At 37.3% G+C, this 27,442-nt stretch overlaps 1 protein-coding gene and 1 pseudogene across 1 annotated transcript; both read right to left on the bottom strand.

The window, feature by feature from the left end:
- Positions 1–274: 274 nt before the first annotated feature.
- Positions 275–7,726, bottom strand: LOC101280284 (tRNA pseudouridine(38/39) synthase-like; annotated as a pseudogene).
- An 8,414-nt stretch (positions 7,727–16,140) lies between these two features.
- LOC101280036 (very-long-chain (3R)-3-hydroxyacyl-CoA dehydratase 2) lies at positions 16,141–17,820 on the bottom strand. The gene has a single exon (XM_012538989.3). It carries the CDS (start codon positions 17,758–17,760, stop codon positions 16,996–16,998), a length of 765 nt encoding a protein of 254 aa, XP_012394443.1. The 5' UTR covers positions 17,761–17,820; the 3' UTR covers positions 16,141–16,995.
- Positions 17,821–27,442: the final 9,622 nt, after the last annotated feature.

Raw genomic sequence — 27,442 nt, 5'->3', positions numbered from 1 at the left:
CTCTCTCCATGACCCCTGGAATCAGTAGTTTGTTCTTCATGTCTATAATGCTGCCATTAGAATGTTAAATAAATAGAATCATTCAACATATAACCTTTTGTGATTGGCTTTTTACATTCAGCATAAATCCCTTGACATATATTCAAGTGGTTGTGTGTATCAATTTTTTTTTTTTGCTTTCTTTACTGGTGAGTAGTATTCTATGGTATGGATGTACCACAGTTTAACCATTCATTTATTGAAGGACATTTTCGTTGTTTTTATTTTTTGACTATTACGAATAAGGCTGATATGATCGTTCCTGTATAAGTTTTTCTATGAACTTAAAGTTTTCATTTCTCTGAGATAAATGCCCACGAGTACAATTGCTGGGTCATATGGTAATGGCATATTCAGTTTTGTAAAAAAGTTCCATACTTCTCTCCAGAGTGGCTATACTAGTTTACAGTCCCACCAGGTCTTTTGCACTCTCACCAGCATTTGGTGTTATCATTTAAAAAATTGTTTTAAGTGATTCTGGTTCATGTATAGTGATATCTCATTGAACTTTTCATTTGCAATTCCCTGATGGTAAATGTTGAACATCTTTTTATGTGCTCATTTGCCATCTGTATATCCTCTTCACTAAGATTTCTATTCGTGTCTATATAGCCTATTTTTTTTAACACTGACAAAATCAGGCTTTCATGAATTTGAACACAAGGCACAGGTTTCCAGGTGCACAGAAATACATCTCCATTTTACGACTGCTTATTAAAAATCTCAATCTTTTATGATAGGGATAAAAGAACAAATTGTTGCTTATTTAAGCAGCAAGACCTTCCTTACTATGACCTTATGGGCTTTTGTTAATAGCTGATCATCTGAATTTCTAGGACTTCTTGCAATTATATATATAGCATGTATATTATTTCCTTTCTACACCCACCTACCACTAGCTGGTTGTTGCCTCCTAGACCCTGGTGAGTTTTTCTGTGGTTAAATGATGTTTTAGTTTCTGTATAAACACAGAGCCTCTTTGTTGTCTTCTATATATAATATTTTCTTCCTCTGTGTGTCATTACAGTCCCTTTAGGCTTTTGTTTACTCTTCATGAAATAAACGTGGATGCTCGATGCATCCCCTACTTACAAGATGCTGGATCAGGATTCCTATACTTGACATTTAGGATGATCTATTAGGGGCTTATAATGTACATTTCCACTCCTACTACAAATGCAATGGTCTGCCTTATGACAGAGTTATTAACTTTTCTTTATTCTATCACTCCATCCATTTTTGGTCCTTTCCCACAGGGTATGGCAACAGAGTCCAGTCCTTCTAGTATACTATACAACATGTAAGTTTTAACAGTGTATTTAGCCTATAGCTGTCGGTGGTGGGTAGCACTGAACTCCTGAACCTCCCAATCCTAGATCCAGTTGATATTTTCAAACTTAAAGTCATATAAGACAAGAGAAAATTCTACAGCCATACCATAGTGAGGTTTCTGGGGATATTTCTCTATGTTCAGCAGATTTATCAATAATCTCTGGCTTCTCCATTCCTTTGGCAATCAGAAAAAGACAGCCATCGTACAGCAGACTTGACGATAAAGGAACACCTGGCCACTCACTTCACATTGACATAACTAGAAAGGTTCTTGTCCTTTCCCCTCACCCAGGCTCTGGACTCCTAGCTGTACTTGAGCAGAGAGAGTAGTCCACTGAAAATTAATCACTCTGTTGGCTACATGTATTTTACACAAGTTCCTAAAATCTTATGTGTCGTCATATTTCTGAGCTGTATAATTCATGGTTACAATATCTAAATCAGCACAAAGGGAAAATGGCAGTAAGTCTGCTCATGATAGCTGAACCTAGCACTGAAGCTGGGTTCTACAGGGGCCCAGGCCAGTAGAGAGAAGTCTGGAGGGAGCACCTGATTGGAAATGTGGGCATAATGAATCTCTTTAGCAGCATCGTTGACCCCTTTCAAATTAAAATCCTCTGAATCCCTGCCCCTTGGAAAGTAAAATCAAAGGTCAAGAGAAATCACCTGTCCAAAATCATTTAATGTCTTTGTTTGTTCACCCACATCAGTGAGGGTTGGAGGTCTGCCTGTTTTCTCCTAGTCTAGTCTTGGTTAAGCCTCAGTTTCTGTTCAGTTGTATTGTGTTCTCCTGACTGGCAAAGCCTTGGTATCCCTAGTCCAGACCAGACAGACTAATGTTAGGGCTGCATGTCTTTGGCCATGAGCACTGAAATTTAAAAAAAAAAAAAAAAAAAAAAAAAAAAAGAGCACACTTAGCACTTCCAGTTCCTGAAGAATTTTCTCTAATATTTGAATTCTTGTTGTTGTTGGCCTGTTCCTTTTTAAGCCATTGCATCTCCTTCTTCAGTTCTTGTACTCTTATTAGGAGTTTTTCGGTCTGGTTTCTGTTTACGTCATTTTTAGCAATGAAATGATAACCCCAGGAATAAAGGAGCCATATAGGTCCAACCCATCTGCTTATCGTGGGCCACTGCTATAGCCCATTTTCTAATTGGATTTTTAAATTTTTTCACTGTTGAATGTCAAGAGCTCTTTATATGTTTCAGATACAAGTCCTTTGTCAGGTAATGTGATTTATATTTTTTCCCAGTCTGTAGCTTATGCTTCATCATCATTATAGCATGTTTCACAAAGCAAAAGTCATAATTTTCATGAGGTCCAGTTTATCAATTTTTTCCTTTTATGGATCATGCTTTTGGTGTCTAAGGACTTTTCACCTGGTCTTAGGTACCAAACATCTTCTCTAAGATTATATAGTTTTACATTTCAATGTGTGATATTTTTTCATTTCTGTATAAGGTATGAGATTTGGGCCAAGGTTTTTTTGTTGTTGTTTTGTTTTGTTTTTAAACTATGGATGTCCGATTGCTCCAGGACAATTTGTTAAAAAGGGTACTCTTACTCCTTGAATTGCTTTTTCATTTTTGTCTAAAATAGTTAGGAATATTGGTTTGAGTCTATTTCTGGGTTCTTTATTCTGTTCCATTGATATATGTGTCATCCCTCAGCAAACACCATGCTGTCTTCATTATTGTGACTGCATAGTAAACCTTAATACCAGGTATGGTGACTCTTTCCACTTTCTTCTTGTACTCTCTTTGTAGTTTTGATATCAGGGTAATCCTGGCTTCATAAAATGAGATGTGAAATGTCCTCACCCTCTTTGATTTTGTGATAAAGAGTAAATGTCAATGTATAATCTCTGTTTGGTAGAATTTTCCAGTGAAATCATGGGGACATGGGTATTTCTTTTTCAGAACTTAAACTACAAATTCAATCTCTTTATTGGTTATAGGACTAATTACATTGCCTATATAACCTTTTGGGGGGGTGGTAATTTGTGGTATTTCAAAGAATTGATTCATTTCTTGTAATTTTTCACATTTATGAGTTAACAAGAATATCCACTTATTATCCATTTAACTGACTGCAGGATCTGTGATGACAGTCCCTGTTTCATCCCTGATATTTGTCGTTGTTTTCTCTAATTTTCTCTGTCAGTCTTTCCAAAGTTTTGTCAATTTCATTGATTGTTTTGAATAGAGAAAATCAATGGGGAAAAACTATTTTATTCTTCCTTTCAATTTTGTTGATTTCTGCTCTTTATTTACTTCCTTGCTTTGGGTTTATTTTCTTTTTTTCCTATCTTCTTTAAGTAAGAACTTAGGTCTCTGATTTGAGACCTTTCCTTCTTTCTAATGTAAGCATTTAATGCTATAAATTGCTCTCTTAGTGGTACGTTAGCTGCATTCCACATATTTTGATATGTCTTTTCATTTTCATTCAGCTCAATGTCTTTTTAAAAAAATTTTCCTTGCGACTTTGTCCTTGACCCATGGATTATTTATAAGTGTGTTTAATTTCCAATTGTTTAGAGATTTTCCTGTTGTCTTTCATATTTACATATTTCTAGTTTGATTCCGTTATGCTCAGAAAATATGTTCTGTAGTATTTCAATCTCTTAAATTTGTTGAGGCTCATTTTATGGCCCAGGATGTACATTATCTTGGTATCAATATATGCTCTGAGGACTCTTGAAACAAGTGTGTACTCTGTTGTTGTTGACTCTTCTATATATAAATTAGATCCTGTTGGTCACTGTTTTGTTCAGTTATTCAATCTTTGCTGACTTTCTGCCTAGTGGTTCTATCAGTTGCTGAGTGTTAGGTGTTTGAAGTCCAAGTATAACTGTGGCTTAGTCAATGTCTTCTTTCAGTTCTGTCAGTTTTTGCTTTGTGTATTTGGAAACTCTGCTGTTTGGTTGATACATATTCAGGACAGTTATATCTTTGTGGTGGATTGATGCTTTTATAATAATGTAATATTCCTCTTTGCCCTTAGTAGCTCTCTTTGCTATGATGTCTACTTTACCAGATACTAATATAGTCATTCCTGCTTTTTATTTTTAATTGTGGTAAAATACACGTAACAAAATTTGTCATCTTAACCATTTTAAGTGTGCATTTCAGTAATATTAAATCCATTTATGCAAGCAATCTCAAAAAACTGTTTTCATCTTGTAAAACTGAAACTCTATACCCATTAAACAACTCCTCAATCCCCCTGCCTCCATTCAACTTTCTGTCTATGAATTTAGCAACTCCAGCTACCTCATATAAATGGAATCATACAGTATTTGTCTTTTTGTGACTGACTTATTCATTTAGTATAATGCCCTCAAGGTTCACCCATGCTGTAAGAATGTGTCAGAATTTCCTTCCTTTTTTTAAGGCTAAATAATATCCCATTGCATGTATAGGCCAGATTTTTAACCATTTATCTATCAACAAATACTTGGGTGGTTCCATCATTTGCCTATTGTGAATACTGCTGCTATGAGCATGGGTATACAAATGTATCTTCAAGACTCTGATTACAGACCCTTTTGTGTATATATCCTGAAATAGAATTGCTGGATCATATAGTAATTCTATTGTTAATTTTTTGAGAAACCTTCATATTGTTTTCCATATTGGCTGCACTAATTTATAGTCCTACCAACAGTACACAAGGGCTCTGCCATCATATCCATTTCCCAGAAGAGTGATTCTGCCCCTCAATCTCTGGTGCAACCCTATTCCTTTTTTCCCTTAATCTAGCTGAGCCAGGCTGGCATTTTGAAAAGTAATATGTTTTTTTTTCAGAATTCAGGGAGAAAATACATAAGAATATGTTAGGAAGCAAAAACTTGCCAAGCTTGGCAAGTTCAAGTTTCTATTCCAAGTACTGTCACTTAAACTTTGCTTCCTATTCCCTCACCTCTTTGCCATCTTTTTTTTTTTTTTTTTTTTTTTTGCTGTACGCAGGCCTCTCACTGTTGTGGCCTCTCCCGTTGCAGAGCACAGGCTCCGGACGCACAGGCTCAGCGGCCATGGCTCACGGGCCCAGCCGCTCCGCGGCACGTGGGATCTTCCTGGACCGGGGCACGAACCCGTGTCCCCTGCATCGGCAGGCGGACTCTCAACCACTGCGCCACCAGGGAAGCCCCTCTTTGCCATCTTCTTCACCAAGTGTCAGCCGGCTGCTCACATCACCATCCCCTCAGAGAAATACACGGCAACCATGATTCAACTACATGACTTGGTCTTTTTACTTGGTTTTGGTCTCCTAACAAAGAAACTACTTTTTCCAGAAGCAACTGACAAGATAATTTTTTGTTATCAGTTATCACCACCATTATGAATAATTTTATTCCCTTCCAAATTTCTGATAGCATATCTTGTGTTTTCTCTGATTCATAAACAAATTGTCCATTTTGATTATCTTTACCATGTGCCAAGGCTTGGATTGATTTTAATCTATATTTTCAATCCAATAATTTATGTTGCTAAATTTAACAATTCATTTCTCATGGTTCCTTTTGTTCTGTTTGTATTTTTAACTTTTTGAATTGCATCTTCACTTATTTTCATTCATTCTTCTTTAATGATGAAAATTCTTTAGTCTGGATTTTCTCATATGTACAGTTTTCGCTTATTTAATAGTAATATTAGTACCTAAGTACTTACTATGTGCCACTTTTATAAATATTGGGTTGGCCAAAAGTTTGTTCGGGTTTGGCCAACCCGATATTTTACATACATTTATTTAATCCTCCAGTAACCTTATTGAGTAGGAAACTGCAGAGAGGTTTTACGTTTTCTCATATTTACCCAAGATCACACAAGTAGTGGATGGCAGAGCCAGGATTGGAATTCAGGCAATCTGTCTGCAGATACAGTCCTTCAAATCACCATAATTTAAAAAATAATCTATAGCACTTCCTGTGTTTCCCTTTTCCCACAGAAAATTCTGGCTGGGACTTGGTGCCTATTTATGTCATCCTGGTACAAATCAAGATAAATAGCAATATACAATACCCTTGAGTCTTCATAAACTATTAATATCTACATTTTGGAAACCTAACTATTTTTCCACAGGAAGACTATTTCTTTTAAAGTGTCATCATAAGTAGCTTTTTCATGGAAATCTTAATACCAAATAGCAGTTGTTGAATTAGTTTTAAAACCTTCCTTTCTCGCCACTTCTCACTTCAGACTATGTGACCCTAAAACCTTCCCTGAATACCCTCAATACATACAATATATTCCCCAGCTTTTAAGAAAAATTTCTGTTCCACAGTAAGCTCTCAAACATATTTTGAATGAATATATTATTGCATTGTGAAAAGCAAACTTTCAATGATTGGAAGTGGAGAGATATTTCCAATCTTAAAATAATTTAGACATTTTGCCACTTAAAATTAACTTCCTAACAAATCTCCATCTTGGAGAATTACGAAGCTAATGATCCAGATGTATATAGGTAATATATCCTTCAAAACATCAACAACTTTGCAGAGAAGCTAAACGAAGATTTTTGTGGTGAATAGCAGTAGAAGAGAACCTACCATGGAATGTACAGATTTATAAATCAGTTCACACATGGGATTCAGTTGAATGTGAGTAACAACTCAGCAAACATTAGCTCTTATCTTCATATGTGTATGACAAGATATGGTAAGGTTCAACACTGGTATAATTTTTCTTTTCTTTCACTTAATCTTTGTTCTCTTAGAGGGCTTGTATTTGTACATTATAATGAGAGTGTGATTATTCGATGCCTTTTTAGGATACTATAACTGAAGCCAACTTATTCTATCATTATTACTACCCCAAAATTATAGCTTCCTGACATACTCTAAAAATAAAATTTCTTAAAATTACACATAGGATTGCCTAAAAACCAGTATTTACAAGACTATTTGCAACGTTTTATGTAAATGTCTAAATGGGGAGACCTAGAGATTGATACTTCAATCACATAAAATATGTTGTGAGATTTCTTTCCTACTACTTCCTTTGTGCTGTATTGGGAAATCCCTCTGGTACCATCTAGAAAAACATTTGCTACCCTTCTTTGTCTTTACCATTATCATTTCACTATTTGCTCTATTCCAAGCCAACACTGAACGGAAATTGAAAATGAATATACTCAAAATCAGTCCTTCAACTCATCCTTTTTTTAAAATCAGAGTGGACAGAACAGAAACATCAATCAATGCTAAGGCAATAACACTTGGAAGAAAATGTTCTGTTCCTGCTTCCCTAATCATCCTTCTTCTAATTACTTCCTGAACAAAGTCTGACTTTGAGGATGATGATATGACCTTCGTTTTGACTTTATCTCGAGTCAAATCAGAAGTTTCATACATTTGGTATGTCAGCTACCACTACCTGAGAAAGTCATTTTGAAAGTGGCAGTCTAAGTGATTGCCCTTAACCGAGGGCATGGAGACTGTGTCTAAGCTCAGCCCAATGGACTTGTTTCTCACAGCCACACACAAGTGAAATATTTGGCTGTGGACAGCTGCCACAAATCACTGTCACCCAAACCTGTATGTTGTGGCCTGTTTCTTTCTGGCATGCAGACAGTTATGCCTTATATTGAACCATTTTGAATTGATGGAAATTTCTTATTCATCTTATAGTTTTACATTTGAATCTCTATACTGCATTTTCTGAAAGAATATTATTCAGAACTTATCCTGAGCACTCCTGTAGTACTTTACTCCATAAATATTCTGTCAGCCAAACAATGTTCCCTGTTTTCAATACCACATCCATTATTCAGACTCAAAAAGGCACTGAAGATAAGGCTCAGCATTCTGTGTGAATCCTGGCTTCTAGTGAGTATTGGCCTTAAACATTTCTCCTGCACTTTGTGGGCACAGGCCTGAGCTTCATCATCCTACCAAGATATTAAAATATGCATATGGGACTTTTAAAAATCACTTTTTAACCATCATAGTGATAATTCGTTCAGAACGAGATATTTATAAAGTCTCAGCTGATGCTCCAAAAAATTATATGTCAATATGGCAAAATAGTAACTTCATGTTGGAAGAACTTAGCAAACACCAACTTAAGTGATTAAGATGAATATCACTAACAAAAGAGAAATTGACATCTAATATACCTACTGATAAGGTGCACTAAGAAGAACACAGCATCTTTTCAGTGTTATTCCTGTCACAAATGTACAACTTAAATCTATCGTGAGGAAATATCAGATAAACCAATATAAAGAGATATTCTACAAAATAAGTGGTCTTTATTCTTCAAAAATTTCAACGTCATTAAATACAAAGAAAGGACGAGGAACTGTTGTAGACTGAAGCAGATTAAAGAAACGTAACTAAATACAATGAATGATCTTAGGTGGGTCGTGAATGAGGAAATGCAACTACGAAGGTTATTATTTAGACAAGGTCAAATTTGACTATGGATTCTAGAAGGATCAGAAAATTTTTTCTGTAAAGGATCAAATATTAAATATTTGTAGACTTGTGGGTCACATGGTACCTGTTGTAACTATTCAATTGTATTGTTGTAGCCCAGAAACAGTCATAGACAAAATGTGGTTGTGTTCCGGTAAAGTTTATTCACAACAAGCAGCAGTTGTCCATGTTTGACCTGAGACCTAAGGTTTGCAGATTCCTAAATTAGAGAATATTATTATATCAAAGTTAAATCTCCCAATTTTGGTATTACTGTGGTTTATTGTTCTGGGAAATACATCCTAAGGTATTTAGGGATTTAGGTCAATGATTCATAATATGTGTGACTTATCCCTTAAATGGTTTTGGGGGAATAAATACTATATATTTACATACTATATGTATTATTTACACAGAGGGAGAGAGAGAAAGAAAACGAATGAATGAGTGAAAGCAAGAAAATGTGATGAAATATTGGTGAATTTGGTGAAGAATAAAGGAAATTCCTAGTACTATACTTGCAACTTTCCATAAATTTGAAATTGTGTAAAAATAAAGTTGAACAAAAAATCTCAATTTAAAAAATAAATGTGCACACCAGATGGATGCCTATTTTGTCATTGGTTTTCTAAACCTACATAGTCAATCCATCATTTTAAGCTGGTCTTTTCTGTCACGCATAATAGCTATACTTACATTAAATATTTTAAAAATTATTTTAAAAAATGTCTTCACTCAACATGCAATCTATCTGTGCCTCTGTTTTTGTGACTCAGAGAAATGATCTTAAACTTAGTATTGAGAGGGTATAGTAGAAAGAAATTTGTGGAGTCAGAGGATCTGAATTTGAACTTCATCAATGTTTCTTATTAGCTACATTTATAGGCAAGTCACTTAACTTCTCAGTTTATTCGTCTACAACTATGTCATAGTGTTGTTCTGAGCATTGAAATAATGAAGATGATGATGCTATAAAATCCACGAAGTGCTATGCACAAGGGAGAGTTCCCCTCATTTATAATGACTAGATTTTCTAAGCTGAAGAGCAAATGTGTAATACACCATTGCATTTATGTATGTTTTTAAAACATCAGATGAATATACTTTTACGAAACCAAAAACTTTGAGACAAGATGTCAAACTAACATGGGTTTCCTCTCCAAACCCAACCAGAGGCAACGAAGAAGTCAAGATATTGACAGAACACGATCCTACACTCCACACCTGAAACAAAAGTGTGAGAAATCCTTAGAGACATATAGAAAGTGTTTGGGTCTAAGAATGGAGGGGAAATGACTAATGGAAATTGGAGGGTGAAGAACCCAAGGCAGGGGGATAAGCTGGGGTAGATGATTCTCTTTGTAGCCACTAATTTCCTTCACACTGTCCTGGAGAGCCCCAAGATATCGATGTGATCAAGGTGGGCTAAGTCAGACTTGGAGCTGGGAGGCACCTCTCAATTGCACTTACAAACCTAGATGTCTAGTTACTGTCCTGGCACTAGTCTGAGACCACTCAGAGCCCTCATAAAACAAAATACATATGGAAAAAGCAATGAAATAAATAAAAGCACAACCCAAAGAGTGTTCAAACCTGGACACATGGATCTGTACCTGCTATATTAATGTGGGGCAATCAAAAGAGTCTCTAATATTGAATAAACAAAAAATACCAAAGATATCCTGCTTTTTAAAAGATATACTTAAAAATAGAAAACTGTTGTAAATAAACGTATGGGGAAATAAATGAGGCACATATAAACCATAAGATTTAACAGTACACAGAAACAAGTTCTTTGAACATGGTACGACTGAGGCAGGTTTTAAACATGACCACAGATTATTAGGGACTCCTTCATTCGAGAGGTGAGTGCTATTTCCCCTCTCCTTGAATCTGGGCTAGATTGGGATGGCTTCAGCAAAGAGTCTCACAGATGCCACTCTGTGTGCCTTTCGACTGAGTCATAAAAAAGTCAAGCAGATTCTGAGTCTCTAGGTCCCTTAGAATACTTGCTCTCTGGATACTTCCTCTTGGAACCCAGCTATCATGATGTGAGAAGCCTAAGCCAAATAGAGAGCCCATGTGTAGTCACTACAGTCTACCGTCCCAGCCCCAGTCATTGAGTCTTCCAATCTGAGGCCTCAAATATTGTGGAGCAAAGACAAACCATTCCTCCTGTGACTTGTCTAAATTGATGTCCCACAGCAATCTTCAACATAATAAAAATGGTTGTCTTATGTAGCAATACATAACTAAAACAAAAAAAATTCTTAGAATAATAATAAAGGCGTGATAAAAATCTTGTGTCTTGAGGAAAAATACACCAAATAAACCACGCATTAACTAATAAATTCTAATGTACATGATGAGATCCTTTGACCTTAAGAACAATAGAAGTAGTATCTGTCAAAACTGTGGAATATATCTAAAGCACAACTTACAGAGAAATTTACAGTTTTGAATATTTTTATTAGACTATGTGGAAAAAATTAAAAAACCATTCAACTAATTCAGCTTGAAAAAAATATCACAGAACAAATCTGAAAAGGTTTAAAATACAATTAAGGGCAAAGCAAATGAGACAGAAAACAAAATATGAGAGAATTAACAAAACGAAAGCTGATTCTTTGTAAAGACAAATAAGAAATATATTTATGCATTACTCACCAATATAGCTAACATAATCAGAAAAACAAAATGCAGTAAACAAAATGGAGATCAAAAAGTGAGCTCATATACTTATTACTGGGCCTGGCCAGATGATCCAGGATAAATTCCCTATTTTAAAGTCACTGATAAGAATGTTAATTACATCTGCAAAGTCCATTTTGGCCTGCAATTCAACATATTACTGAGAAAGAAGAGAGAGAGAAGGCCACAGGGGCCAAAATTCTGCCTACCACACCTCCCATGTCCACATGAGCTATCAGATTCCTTAAATTCTTCTAATGTCTATCTTGTAAGCATCTCATCAAAAACTTCTGATCCTCTCTCATGAGGGTTAAATGTTTGTGCTGTCATCTATTGTGATTTTTTCGTATCTTTAGATCTTTAAAAAAGCTCTGTGTTTTACTTTTGTATGACCCTCTGCTTTTCTGTTTGGGAAGCTGAGGACCACATCTTACTTTTCTCTGCAGTATCTCCAATATCTAACATTGCAATCAGTGCCCTGTGCCTAGTCTGTAAATGTTTGCTTGGTAAGGAGACAGTGTTGCTTAATGGGCTTTTACTTAAAGCAGACCTGCGTTCAAATGATGGCACTGCTACTTATTAAGTGGATAAAGAGCTGTAGGATGTGTAAGTTATCTCAACTTTCAGTCTTACATCCTCAACCATAACATAGGGATAATGCCACCTCCCCCTTATAAATAGCCATTATTAAATGAGAAAACATAGGCACGTTAATTCTGTCCTTCAAACATTTTTGTTTTCTTCTAATTGTCAAGCCATGTGCCTCCTAATGGATGTTTAGCAGCAAATAAGACAAGCTGTCTCTTTCCTCATGGAGTTCACAGTCTAGAAGGGAAAATATACAGTTAAACTACTGTGTATTTTTAATGTGTGGTATATGAACCAAACTGATTCTCTTTGAGTCAGTGGCCCATATATGGGAAATACCAGTGAACTCCATGTAAATTTGCAAGTTTGCCTAGCAATATTTCCAGAGAATGCCTAGCACACTCTGTTCTGCACCTGATTGTTCTCCCCTGACCTACCATGTGTTTATCTAGTCAACTTTCACTAGTTAATGACTCTCTCCACAGTCCTTTTGGATTAATGTTTCTAGTCTACTGTCTGTTTGGTTCTTAATCTCAGCTTCAATCCTTAATGTTGCTTTGCAAATCACCCTTTTTCCCATGCTCTGCCGGAAAAGGGCTTTTCGTCCTCAAACTACAGTCAAACCCATCTCTGGGATCTGTCAGGGAGGAAATTTCCCCCTTCCCTCTCTTGAGTTCTTGTGGCTGGACTAACAGTAAAATTGATGCAAGGCAAAACAAATTTTAATTCATGCATATGGAGGGCCCATTTGGAACCTCAGAAGTGGCCAAAGTAGGCAGCTTTTATACTTTTTAGAAAAGAAAAGAATACAATTGTGAGGAATTGACAGGACCAAGAAACTTAGGTTTGGGTACCTTATTAGTGAAAACTCTAAACAGAGTTTGGGCTTGGGGTAGTTTGTATATATAGGTTTCTTGGCCCCAATTCCCTATCTTTGGTGATAAGGGTGTCCTTCTACCTCCAGATGCAGGGAGAGCACCTTTCATGAGAGATTTATTTCCTGATTTCAGGGAGACATAAAGCAGGTCAGAGTGCCTCTCCTGCATTGGCTGTTTATTAAATAACTTTAATTCAAAATAATCAATATGTCCTTGAGGCACATTTTGGGGTGGCCTACCCTGGGCCCCAGCAGACCTTTCAAGGCTTAGGGCCTCAAGTTTTATAGAGAAATACTGACCCTTGGGACAGAAATGCAGAGTTTCCATTTCTCTTATCCTGTACGGCTTATTGGATTTTTGTTCCCTCCCCCATCCTTCCTTCCTTATTAATCAAGACAAACTTAAATTTGAACCCTTGGCTCACAGCACGAGAGAAAGTACCAGAAGATCTCATGGACTCCTTCCTCCAGGTACTCTAAGCACTGGTTTCATGTTGTTCCATCAGCCATATTTGCACCGGACAAGTTTGCCTTGTGGTCCACAGAGATGACTCCACTCAAATCTGATTTGATGTGACATTCACCATTTCTGGAGAATCCATTTGAGATGTATCCATTTGAAGAGTGTTGCTGTATTTATTTAAAAACTGAATCTGAAGATAAGGATCCCCCTACATGTCCTTCTTAGAATTCAGTGTCAAGAAAACAGGTGTTTGGGTAGCTTTGCGTCTTTTCACCAGAAAATCACACAACATTATCCAGTGGGTCCTGCTTCTTGTTTGGGCTGCTAAATTGATTGCTCAGTTTCTGTACTTCATTCATTCCAGAGTCCAACCTGATTCTCTCTGCCCTCTTTTAAAATAGGTTCTCACATGTATATGAATTTGTATTTGTGCGTACTCTTATTTTTTTGCATTTTAACTGCCCTTATCAAGAAATATTTTCATATTTATCTTAATCCTTTTAGAATTAGGCATGTTGTAATTTATAAGTAATTTAAATCTCTTAAATATCATCTGGAAGATGAGTTCTTGCCATGCTGACCCTCAGATAAATATGCACAACATTTCAGCAAATCTGCCAAGTCATCAGGTATGGATCCCGTTTATAGTCCAAATTGATACTTGTTCCCACAAAGAAAGAAGTGATTAAAAAGTACTAAGCTCTTTATAGCCAATCTCAGGATACAAAAAAAAACACAGATTCATGAGCTCATTCTTCAATACTGAGTTTTGAAATATTTTGGCTAAACTAGACAGCTCTATACAACGTAACTATGAGGATTGAAATGGTGCAAATAAAATGATGTATAAAGCAATTTATTCCAAATGAACCTGCAGTGCCTGCCTAGGTCTTTGCTCTTTTGAGCGTTTGATCTTCATACCTGAAATGACTTAGGCTGCACATTAATAAGGTTTGGCCTAAAACTATACCCTAAAACCCTAGCCAGGGGTAAATGCAAATACTACTAAGCACAGGTTTCAGCACCCCCTTGCTATGTTTCTGGAGATGAGAGGCATTATGAATCTTAACCAACTATTAGTTCGATATTTTTTTCAAAATATATGTTGAGCCCTAATATCTAAAATAGGAAAAAGCAAAAACACCTGATATGAAACATAGATAAGAGACCCTGAACCCTAATGCCAACAGGTCCCAGGTTTGGCCATCTCTGTTCTGATGGCTCACTGTTCTTGATGTATCTGGTACTTCTGGGAAGAATGCTGATTGATCACAGAACTCAACCCAGCACCCAGGAATTCGTATGCTCATGTAGACATTAATATGTAAGACAGAAATCTGAAAAATATTTAAAGTTATTTGACATCTGTGAATCTAAATTTAAAAAGTGACTGGCTTATAGGATTAAATGAAGTACCGTGTATATTGAAGCACAGAAGATGTTTAATTATTTTTAGGAGAAAATAAAAATAAAACAATATTCGGCAAAATTTGTCATTCAATTATAGAGAGGTTACAGTTAACATCATAATTCACCATTATTTTTCACTTTAAGGTTAAAAATCACTAAATATGAGCTGAAATTATTTTCTGGTTTTATTGAGACATAATTATATAATATATAAATTATATAAATATATAAAATATAATACATAAATATTGTATATATTTAAGGTATACAATGTGATGATTTGATATCCTATATATTGTGAGATGATTATCACAATCAAGTTAATTAACATATCCATCACTGTGATGAGAAAAGAGCTATTCTGAGTCGCTGCCTAGGTATTTTACAGTATGACAACCCTGCTCACACCCAAAGTCTGGACATTTAGATAAGGATCTGAGTTTAGGATCACTGCCCCAAATTCCTGCTTTGATTTTCCTGGAGCATCTTTTAAAATAATCACTTAGAGTTGAGCCCACAAAAAGATAGTGACGTCTGCCCCAACCATCTTTTTTTTTTTTTTTTTTTAATCTTTCCCACATATTTTATTTATCAAATACAAGAATAGATTCTAATCTCAACACGCCCAAGTTAAGAGTGCTAACTTTAAGAAGCAGAATTTTAATGTTTAATTCAAAAATAATTTATTACACATCTACCTGCATTAAATTATAGGCTGCATATTTTCTTCTCATTTTCATCTTAATTTTCAAGCTTCTATGAAAATAAGCATTTAAAAATTAGTTTTCCATTACGACACTTCTAATATTAGCAATTATATTTTAATTGATAATCAGTCAGTTAGCTAGACTTTTACAGATCAACCAATTAAAAAAAACGGGGGTGAAGTTTGCACAAAGAACACTCTGTGTTTAAAATCTAATGCACATCTAAACTTGGGCTTTACATTTTTATCCAACCCTTTCCTGAAGAGCCTTAAATGCACAGTTTAGCAATTAAAGTATGGCGACATGATGTTAATTAGACAATGTCCATATGTCCAAAGTATTTCTTGGCTGATCCAAAATGTGGGGACAATACTACTTTTAGCTCATGACTGCCCAACTGGAACATTTCACTGCCTCTGGACTTACAACTTGGTGGGAATTACACAGGACCATAATTAGGAAAAGTATCCAAACAGAAGAGATGAATGAAAGTGTGAAGGTAAAATAATAAGGGCATATGAACCCATTCCTGACTGTTCTTCCAGACTCCATTTTTAGAGTAACGCCTTCCGTGTGCTTTCGTTAATGGATTCTTTACTCCTGTGCAACTAGACTGGCGTCAGGTCCCTAAGTAAGAATTGCTCTTGGCAAACACCTTGCTCAAGGGTGTTCTGAGAATGGTACTGTGAAAGGTACTTGTCGCTGACTAGTGACTGAGCTTTCCCTTTCTGAGAACTGTCATTTTGTTAAAATATGATTGAGGCTGAGCCCCAGATAAAGTAGCTTCTCTACAATATACACATACTTATTAAATTCAGGCACACTTCGTAGTGGCAGGCAGTAATGACTCGACTGAAAACAAACAAAAGGGTTCTAGCTGTTTTCTGATTATAGGCACTACTCCAAAGTTTCACAGACATATATACATTGTATAAGTCATTCACTAGATAGGCGGGAAGGTCCCAGCCATAACTTCAGAGCATTCCAGAGGACAAATGGCTTCCAGCATGCAGTCAAGCACTTTGAGAGGGAATGCTAAACACACTACAGACTGCAAGATAGCTGCTGCAAGCTGGGCACTGAGCGGGCACAACTTCATTACTCAGACTGTAACGCTCAAGTATTTAGTATTACAGATCTTTATTTATCAGACACATGAAGGAAACAGGAGGATAAAAAACGCCAAATCCCTTTCCAGCGCCATCATAAGTACTGGGAACTTCTGGTGGAAAGAACATGCTGAGATGGACCAGCAAGGATGTTTTATGTAACAGCTTTTGTTTTGTTTTTTATAAAATCCCAGGCCCACGTGACACTGGATTTTGGTTTTTGTTTTGTTTTGGTTTTTTTTTAGTATTTTAAAAAAAGTTCTTACTTATTTTCTATGAAACGTACTGGGAACAGAAAAAGTCTGCAGCATCTTTTGTCATTGGAAAGTTTGTTTCTGGGGGTGTGCAGGAAGCAGGAATTATTCAAATTTCTTGTGTTCTTCAGTATGAGAAAGGACCTTTCTTCTCTGGTGTATCATGTGGAAGTATAACTGGGGAAAAATTGGAATGTAGGAGATCATTATCAGAATTAGGAACGCGTAATAGTCAAAAGAGAAATTGTATTTGTTAGGTAAACTGATGGAGTATAGGCCAGACTGTCTGACAAAGGGCAAAGCGGCATATATTGTGAGCAATTCTCCTGACACTCCCATTGGGTACAGCACAATGAAAAGCGTGTACCTGGCCCATTTGATGAGGTACGGCAGATGGTTTAATAGACTGAATGTATAAAAGGAGTAACGGATAATTTCCGTGATTGTCCAGGCAATAACAAACAGGAGGACACTGTCTTCACTCTGTACCTCTTTGACGCTATGTGTCACTGCCCATATTAAAAAAACTCTTGACATCACCTGGAAAGAAGTCAGGACAACAGAAGATGGAACAATTCCTACTGCACAATGTAAAATCTCCAATAAGGCTCCAGTTTGGAAGAATTTCAAAGGCTTTTCAATGGAATAATAAAGGCTATGATAGCTACCCTTAGCCAGGTATGCTCTGACCAGACCAACAGCTATAACGAGCCACCCCGCGGTCATCACCACATTGTAGATGACCAGGTACGCCGTGGCCAGAGGCCCCGGGCCCTTTTTCTTTCGCGAGCCGCTGGCTTCGCCGGCCCCGGCCCGGGCCCCGCCGCCCCCATTCCCTTTCGTCGCTGCAGTCGCCGCGGCTGCCGCCATATCAGACGCCGGGAGCACGCTCTCCTCGCGCGAACACCTCCGCCCAGACTGGCCACTGCGAGCGGGGCTGCCCCAACCATCTTGTAAGTAAATTTGAATTAAACATTGGAAACACATGCCAATTGTCCCTGGAGAATTTTCACATGGAATCCACAACACGCAATGTGAATCATCAAGAATGTAACCACTGGGTGTCCACCTCATCCAGGCAGATAAAGAGTCATTATGTCCATTTTCCCCAGAGCTTCAGTTTTTGTACATCACTTCTAACCCCACCCCATCCCCGGTATACGTGGGCAATTATATGGTCTATAGCATAACTCCGATATATTCTTGTCCCTTTATGCTGTAGAGACGACTCATCCTCCTTCTTTATTGGGCATCCCCTAGTCTGAGGTGGAGGGTAACCACTGAACTGCAGTTTGAAGAACAGTGAGTGACAATGAATTCTAATCGCACAAACAAAGATGAGGACCCAAGCAGAATTCAAGATAGTACAAAGGAAATATATAGCAGCAGAAGGCACTCAATTATATTTCAACTTGTTGGAAAGATGGGCATCACCTTTCTGGTGGTCCTGCCACTTGGTACTAATAAAACAGAGCAGTAAGCGTTCCCCATCAGCCAATACTGCAGCCTGCTTTATGTCAACCCTTGCTGCCTTCTGTGTTCATTAAACTTCAGGAAACAAATACAAACACATAAAATGCTTTCGGATAGCCTCCCACTTTGCCATTTGGAACCTAGATGTTTCAGTCACCTCTCTCTGCATCAGCTGACATGTAGTGCAATGAACAAGACCAGATGCAATAACAAATTGAGAAAAAGAACCCAATAAAACTCTTGGCATTTGCTTTGGGCTGCCTGTTCTTTGGCAATAGCAGATGACAGCCTCTGTGCCTAGATTTTTTTTAAAACTCCTTAAGAGCTCTAACAGAAGCTTCGGTGGACAAGGAAAACACCAGGAATTGATCAAGGCTTGCATCCATTCTGCTTTGTTTCATGTAAAATGCACACTGGAAAACATGCAAAGATCCTTTTTGCTTTAATCCTAATACGCTATCGAGTGATTGAAATTACCCACCTTCTGGTTGGGACCATAAAATCAACAACCCAGAGAGGAGAGGTTTTATTTGACAACTGCACTACTAAAAGATCTATGAAAAATATTAAGAACAAGTACTTTTTTATACTCATAAAAAGGCAGTGAAGAAAACTGCAAAATCACTTTTTATTTCTTGCCAAGGGCAAGAAAACATAAGCATAAAGAGCAAACCAACCATAAACAGCATGGATACCACTCTACATTCTTCATGTTTATGCAGCATGTAATGAAAAAGGCTTTCCAGAAATACAAACTGTAAATACAACTCAGAGAAAAATGGAAATGAGAAAAAAAGCTAAGGTATTGTTTTGTATACGGATCTCACTTTTCTTCCTTGCCTCTATCTTATCTGCCTTCCCATCAAAGGAGAAAAACCACAGAAGTGACAGTAAATCTTTTTGAAGAGTTCTAGTTAATCTAAAGAGTTGATATTTCTTAATGACAGTGTTAAAACAAAGATAAGCCGGGCAGCATGATGTAGGTTAAACATTCCCAAAGCAAAAGAGATTCAGGGAGAGGAGGGAGGTCAGGGATTTCAGGGCTGAAAATGTCCGGTTAGGGGCCTATGCAATTGGTCTATCAAAAAAAGGCAAGGTCAAGGAGAAACTCAGTTTTCCACAGGTAATTTATAAAACATGAAAGTGAGCATTCTGCTTACTTGGATGTGTAAGTACTATCAGCCTTTATAAATTTAAAGTATGGCTTAATGAGCTAAGCAGCATATTAAATCAAGAATAACATAATTCTTCTTCTAGATTAATGATAAATTTCAATATGCCTCTGAGGGAGGGAAAAAATGCCTTTAAAAGATCTACATAAAATATTTTCTTAGCCGAAGCTGCCACTGAGTTGGATAACCAAAATGTGTTCTCGGATATGGGGATATATGTATTTGTATAGCTGATTCACTTTATTATAAAGCAGAAACTAACACACCATTGTAAAGCATTTATACTACAATAAAGATGTTTAAAAAAATGTGTTCTTGCAATTGACATGCTACGCTTCACATTATGGTGACTATTTAAACAAATTTTTACCTTGATTTTGAGAAAACAAATGTGGTTTATTTCTATATTGATAAAATGCAGTTTTACTTCTAAATAAATGGTCTCTTATCCCGCTTTCTCCAACTCTTGTTTAAATGTTAAATAAATGTAAAAAATAGTTTCAAAGATGGTTAGCTCTGCCATCTTCCCACTCCTTAACTCTTTTATCAACCTCCAGGGTGGAAGGGTGGGAAAGTGGGAAAACATTCACATGAAAATGAATGGACTCACTAGTCAGTGTCTAATATTGGACACTGGTGACACCCTTCTCTGGGCTTCCCTTTCTTCTATTGCAGCAATAGCTCTATTTTCCTGTTGTGCTTTAAAATGTCAGGTTTTTTTTTTAATGGGACTATCAAAATCCAAATGCATTCACTGGAAAAAAATATATACAGCTTTATATAGCTAAATCTTATTAACCATTTATGCGGTAGTCACTGACCTAAACTATGTACTCACTTATTTCTCATTTAATCCTTACAACAAACCTAAGAGGTATGTGCCCTTTTCCATTTTATAGATGATAAAATTGAGGCAAAGAAAGATTAAGACATTTATACTATATGGAAATAAAATGGGAAAAAAAAGAACCCTGGGCTATGTGCTGTGAAGGATCGAAAAATGTTATAATCTATTAGACAAAATATATTATGACATTTATATACAAATATAGACACAAAGACCTATAGTATAAAAGAATGAAATAATAGTTATAGAGATATAAACCAAAAAATTCCAGTCTAATTTAGGCAACTGCTTAGTTGAGAGGCCCGCATATCGCAAAAAAAAAAAAAAAAAAAATAGTTCATCAGGAAATTCAGAGGTCTCCAAATTACAAAATTTTCACTGATTCACTCTCTTCATTAATGGAATTTTTCTAAGTGATTTTTAACTCTCATTTGTCCCATGTACATGCAGCCTAAGATAAACTATGTAGTTCTTTGTGGAGATATAGACCAGTATTCCAATTTAAAGAATAAAAGATACTAATGAATACTAAAAACATCAATGAGATTTGTTTGTTTGTTTGTTTTTTGCTGTACGCGGGCTTCTCACTGTTGTGGCCTCTCCCGTTGCGGAGCACAGGCTCCGGACGCGCAGGCTCAGCGGCCATGGCTCACGGGCCCAGCCGCTCCACGGCATGTGCGATCTTCCCAGACCGGGGCACGAACCTGTGTCCCCTGCATCAGCAGGCGGACTCTCAACCACTGTGCCACCAGGGAAGCCCCATCAGTGAGCTCTTATCACCGTCACCAATCACATGATGTGGTAAGCATCTTTTTTCTCTTTGCAGATAAAGTTCTGCAGATAGCACTGAACACAAAAATTGGGTTTACATCAAGTATCATCTCCTCTTTGCATACAGCATGATCTTATTCCTGCGTTATTCTTATTTAAAGGATTCCATTTAGCAGGAACATTCTTGACTCTAGAAGAGTTTAGGAACTAAACAGACTCAGCATATTTTAAACAGGACCCTCTGAGACTAAACTCTATGCTTTATTCCTGTAGATTAGTGAGCACTTTCCAAAGTGTATTCCTCAGAATCCTAGCTTTGTTGAATATCAATTGGTATTTGCAATATTATAAGAAATATATCTTTTGATCATATATTTCTCATACATAGTTGGTCTTCATCTACAGTTCCTGGCTCACAGCTCCCAAAACCCTTGGAATTTCCTGAGCGATAAGAGCAATGGGAGCACCTTTTGTTATAATATCTGGTCTCTTGTTCTCAGCTCCTGCAAATGCATCAGAGCCATGAATGTGAAAAGGGTGTCTTGTTATTTACAACAGCTCCTTCCCCCCACTACTGGGCTTATGTTAATGAGGTGACTTTTGGAAAGCACCTGAGGATGGGGGCCGGGTGCCAGGGGAACCAACCATGAATGGAGGGTGGAAATTTAAGTCCACCCCCTGATTTCTCCGGGGGTGTGTGTGCTGGAGGTTGAATCAACTACCAATGGTCAATGATTTAATCAATCACGCCTAGGTGATGACGCCTTCATAAAAACCCAAACAGACCTGGTTCAGAGAGCTTATATGATGGTGTACATATGGAGGTGCTGGGAGAAGGTTGCATCTAGAGATGGCATGCAAGCCCCATGCCCCTTCCTCATGCCTTGTCCTACACATCTCTTCTGTCTGGCTGTTCCTGAGTTATACCTTTTTATACTCAACTGGTGATCAAGTAAGTAAAATCTTTCTGAGTTCCGTGAGCCACTGTAGCAAAATAATTGAAACCGAAGAGGGAACCTCTGATTTATAGCCAGTTGGTTAGAAACACAGGTGATAACCTATGCTTTCCACTGGCATCTGAAAGGGAGGTCAGCCTTGTAGGACTGAGCCCTTAACTTGTGGGATATGATGCTATTTTTGGGTAGTGTCAGAATTAAGTTAAATTGTAGGACACCCTGCTGGTGTCAAAGAATTGCTTGTTGGATGTGTGGGGACATCCCCAACAGTGGAATTGGTGACCAGAACCCCTTTTTAGTGTTCTCCTGAAAAAAATGTCATCAATTGAAGCTGTGTAAGAAAGTAGTTAAGTCCTTTATTACAGGACTTTTTAGAGTTTTTAACATGCTAAAGTATATTGTACATCTCAAGGGGAAGCTATAGTATTCTCAAATTTATTTTACCGTAAAAACTTTAATATTTCTGTCATTGTATTTATCATAATAAATTTCAAATATCATGATTCTAAAACAATGTTACTGTAGCTAGCAAAAGCTCAAATAGTGTAACAAAGGAAGAAATAATTTGGGAGAGGTATTTGGCTCCAGCACTTATTAGCTTATGATCTGGGACAAGAGCTTAACTTCTTCAAGCCTCATTTTCTATTTCTGAAAACATGGATCATAATCAAAATTATGTAATAGGGTTGTTAAGCAGATTAAACATGGTATGTAAAAGAGCTAGCAATCAACATTAGGTACTACTATTTCTCATAGGCAATTTGATTGCCTTCTTCTCTCTTTACTGCAGTACTAATTCACCTACTTATCTGTGTAATTGCTGAAAGTTAACCAAAAACGGTTATGAAACATGCCAATGAAAATATTCATTTATCCACTCATTCATTCAACAAATAATTATTGAAAGCCTATATGCATTAGTCACTGTGTTAAATTGTGAAGATAGGGAGATGGGTGTGACACAAAGTCCCTGTCCTTGAGACGCCCATGGCTTCTTATGGGAGAAAGCCATGGAAACAGATCAGTGTCAGAGCACAGAATTCCACTCTCTGCAATGTGCAGGCCTCAATACAGAAGAAGGTATGATAGACTATGTGGGAGGAAAGAGAGGCAGCTATGGCTTCCTGCAAAAGGTGATAGCTGACCTTGAATTTAAAAGAAGACTCACAAGGTTAGAGGTAAGAAAAATGGAGGCAAGAAAGGCACTCCAGGCTCGGTGAACACCATAGAGGCTTGAAACAGCATTGTGTGTCCTAGAAATTTTAGTTAGTTATTTCTATAGCAAAAAGTACAAGGACGGCAATGATAAATGGGACAGCAGAAAGCACCATCCCTGTACAATAAATACATGCAACCTCTTTCAAATGCTGCCTTGCTTTGCATTTCATTTTACAATTTCATTCTTGGTTGGTGAGTTAATTCATACAAGCAACTCTAAATTATAATAAGGAAAGCTAACTTATTGAACTCTTACTATGTGCCAGGCAGCATCCTAAGATCTTTACATTTGGAAACATTTAATTCTCGCAACTCTCTGAGGTATACACTGGTAACACCACTTTAAAAATAAGAAAATCAAGCCAGGAAGCTGTTAAATGGCTTGTCCAAGTTCATGAAGCCAGTCAATGACAAAATCGAGACGGGCTCCAGAACCTATGTTCTTATGACCAAGCCATTCTCTCTCTCTCTCCCTGGCATTATTACTTGCTCTGCCCATCCTCCATAGCAGAATGTGACATGCTAACTTTTCAACGTTGTCTCTCAATATTTTGCTTGTTTCCTTCACAGCAATTATTCCAACTTGTAATTGCTTTTTTATTCTCTTGTTTTGATTTTTTGTCTCCCCCACTATATACAAGGTCTTTGCCTCTAATTCACTACTGAACTCCAAGTCCTAGCATGGCACTTAACATATAGTAAGCATTCAGTAAGTATGGTAAGTGAATTTCCATTTTAAAAAGACAGTGGTGGGGGGCAGAAAAGCTGTGCTTCTACTACAGAATTTTCTAATTGAAGAGTGCTACTAAAGGCATAATTTGAATGCATTTAAACAGAAAGTGTCTGTTCTATCATAACATATCTGCTCCATAGATTTGCGGGAAAACCTTTTTTTTAAAAATAAAATACTGGTTGTTCATAAGATCTCAATACTCTCCAAACTCTAATCCTGCCCCAAATCAAAACCAGCATCACAGGAGATTGCACGACTCAGTCTTTCTCTCCCTTGTTAGTGAACAGGAAAGTCTCCGTTCACTTGGCTATGCAGTTTTCTGTTCCACGATATATATTCCTTTTAAACCACAGAGGTCAAATCTAGCAGCTCTTGTGTCAAATCCTGCAGATGTTTTATTTGGCCAACATAGTAGTTTTTAAAGAACTGAATTTCAAGATCTTTAAGTTGAGCAAGTCTAACATGCTCAGTCTAACAGAGGTTAGGCCATTCCCTGCTGCCTCACACCTGACTCTACTAAACAGTTAACCGAAATGCTGGCAGCGAAGCAAGATAAACTGGTTCTGGGTCTCTCACCTTGTGGATGGAAATGCAAGTCATACACCTGTTTGAGAAACCAGGCATCATCTTTTAAATAAAAAGATACCTACTCTTTGACCCAGCAATCCTCCGTTATTTAGTGAATTGGTCATTTAAAAACATTGGCTTCCAGCCAACTGATTTTTGACTGATTGGCCTCCATCTAGCATTCAGTGAATGTTAAGTATTATTTGTTTTCATTTGAACTTTTAATTACTGGCTGTGGGGAATACCATGGTGCACTGCCTAGATACCTCTTCAGGACCAAGGAACTTATTTCCCCAGCTTCCAGGTGTGTTGGCTGCGGATGGCTCACAGCTGCAATCCTCTCTGATCATTGCCCTTGGTCTAAAAGAGTTGCCTCACTCAAGGCTGTATCTCTTCCCCAAGGGCAGTCAGCATCAAATGATGGAGCAGTACAAAAGTACAAAGGCCCTGGCCCCTAGCCTCAATTTTGGACCACTGTGAAGGGCCATCTCAGCATCAGACCTGCTTGTCGGATCAGATGAGGAATCTGTTACAACTGCATCACGACTCACCTTTTCCCTCTGCTCAATCCCGCCCCCACCCTTCCTCCCTCACAGGTGCTGTTTCCTACTGTATATCCTCCCCAGTCAACCTCCCGAATGCAAATTTCCCTCCTGGAGTCTGTTTCTCAGGAGCCCCATCTAACACACTCATGATGATGAGTAACATTTTAAAATAAAAGCCTATCTTTTTAGGTGTTTTGCAAATTGCAAAAGAATACATACTTGTATCTAGTGAAAAAACATAACAAAGATGTTAATCACCCTGTTGCACAGAAATAAAGGTTCCAGCACCTAAATAAATACACAAAGCCATTTACTGCAGCTTTTCTCATGGGATTGCAAAGCTGGGAATGACCTTCCACTCTCTAAATGAGGGAAATAACTAAATGATTTAGCATACACTAATACCATGGACTACTATGCATAATTTTTAAAAGTTGACTCAGTGGAATTTTGTGAAGTTTTGCTAAGTAAGAAAAACAAAGACAGAAAGAAACATATTAATATATGATCCCATGTTTAAAGCATAGAATGATAAAAAACAAAATGTGTATATGCCTATGAGTGTTGTGTGTATACAAGTATATGTGTGTATATCCATATGAACATGGAGAAAAGTAGAGCAGTTACCATGGGTTTGGGGGTGGGACCATACAGATGGAGTATGTTGTTTCATATGTTATAATAAGCACACTTATTTGCAATTTGAGAAACATGTGATCAAGAAAAATTGTAGTTGAAGTTTAAATTTCCACATCATTAAATGCAAATTTAAGCACAAATAGTATACAGTCATTGAGTCCTGGGAGCAGGCTCATTTGCTGGAAGGCAATTCATTGAAATCCAGCCTAACAGAAGACAAATTTGCCAAATTATTAAGTTCTAACTTCTCCTGGTCCTGCCTCTTGCTGTTGTATTTGGCAGTAGCAGGCTAAATGCAGTGGCCTTTCCCTCTCGACTCTGTCGCCATATCTCCCCTGCCCCTGACTTCACTTATGCCTCTCTTTTCTTCCCAAAAGACAGTCTTTTTTGTGAACTTGGGCCTTCCTCCTTCTGGCAATGTAAAGCCTGTAGTGAACCAATGTAGGTCAGGTTTCAGTTACTTGTCTTCTACTTTGCAGGGAATTGCTCATTTAGTAAACTGAATATCAAGGAATTTATTCCATATGATGTTACCCAGCTACTTTACGTAGTTACTGGCCCCCTGGCCCTGTACTCAGCTTTTTACTTCTGTGATCTCATTCAATCCTCATAAGCAGCCTTAAGAGTTAGCTACCACTACTGGTCCCATTTTACAAATAGGGAAACTTGAACTTAGAGTGTTTAACTAACTTGCCCACGGACACGGAGTAAATAAGCAGCAGAGCTAAGATTCAAATTCAGATCCAGCTGACATAAAGACCATAATTATTCCATAGAAAAATAAAACAGTTGCCCTCTTGAACTTAGCAAATATAAGAAAAAATAATATCACTGTTGGCATGCTCGTATATGTTAGAAAAAATGGCTTCAAATCTTCTGGAGTATAAGTTTCTAACATGTTTTTTAAAATCTTTAAAATGTGTGGGCTTCCCTGGTGGCACACTGGTTGAGAGTCCACCTGCCAATGCAGGGGACACGGGTTCGTGCCTCGGTCCGGGAAGATCCCACATGCCGCGGAGCAGCTGGGCCCGTGAGCCATGGCCGCTGAGCCTGCGCGTCCGGAGCCTGTGCTCCGCAACGGGACAGACCACAACAGTGAGAGGCCCGCGTACAGCAAAAAAAAAAAAAAAAAAAAAAAATCAAAACTCTTTAAAATGTGCATTATGAATAAACAGGCAGTTCTCTCCTAGATAGAACTGTGCCCTCACAATAACATTCAAAGTTAAGTAAAAAGCTTTTTCATCAAATATTGCTTCAAATAGAAAAAAAGAAATATAAATAACCTAAATGTTCAACAGTAGTAAAAATCCAAGATACTTGTGATAGTAGCACAAAAACAGAAATGGTAATTTTTTAAAAAAAATGAAATGTAATTTTTATAGAGGTATAGTTGATTTATAACATTATATTAGTTTCAGTGTACAACACAGTGATTCAATATTTTTATAGGTTATACTTCGCTTAAAGATATTGCAAAATAATGACTGTATTTCCCTGTGCTATACAATATATCCTTGTTGCTTATTTTATACATAGCAGCTTGTCTCTCTTAATCCCATACAACTACCTTGCCCCTCTCCCCCCTCCCTATTCCCACTGATAACCACTAAATTGTTCTCTATATCTGTGAG

Source organism: Orcinus orca, chromosome X, assembly GCF_937001465.1.
Source record: "Orcinus orca chromosome X, mOrcOrc1.1, whole genome shotgun sequence".
In the NCBI taxonomy this organism is placed as follows: Eukaryota; Metazoa; Chordata; class Mammalia; order Artiodactyla; family Delphinidae; genus Orcinus; species Orcinus orca.
The sequence above is the reverse complement of the archived record's forward strand: the minus strand, read 5'-3'. Positions and strand labels throughout refer to the sequence as shown.

Bases quoted from the DNA above. Each gene is read 5' to 3' on its own strand.
- LOC101280036 (XM_012538989.3), bottom strand. From the start codon at position 17,760: ATGGCGGCAGCCGCGGCGACTGCAGCGACGAAAGGGAATGGGGGCGGC.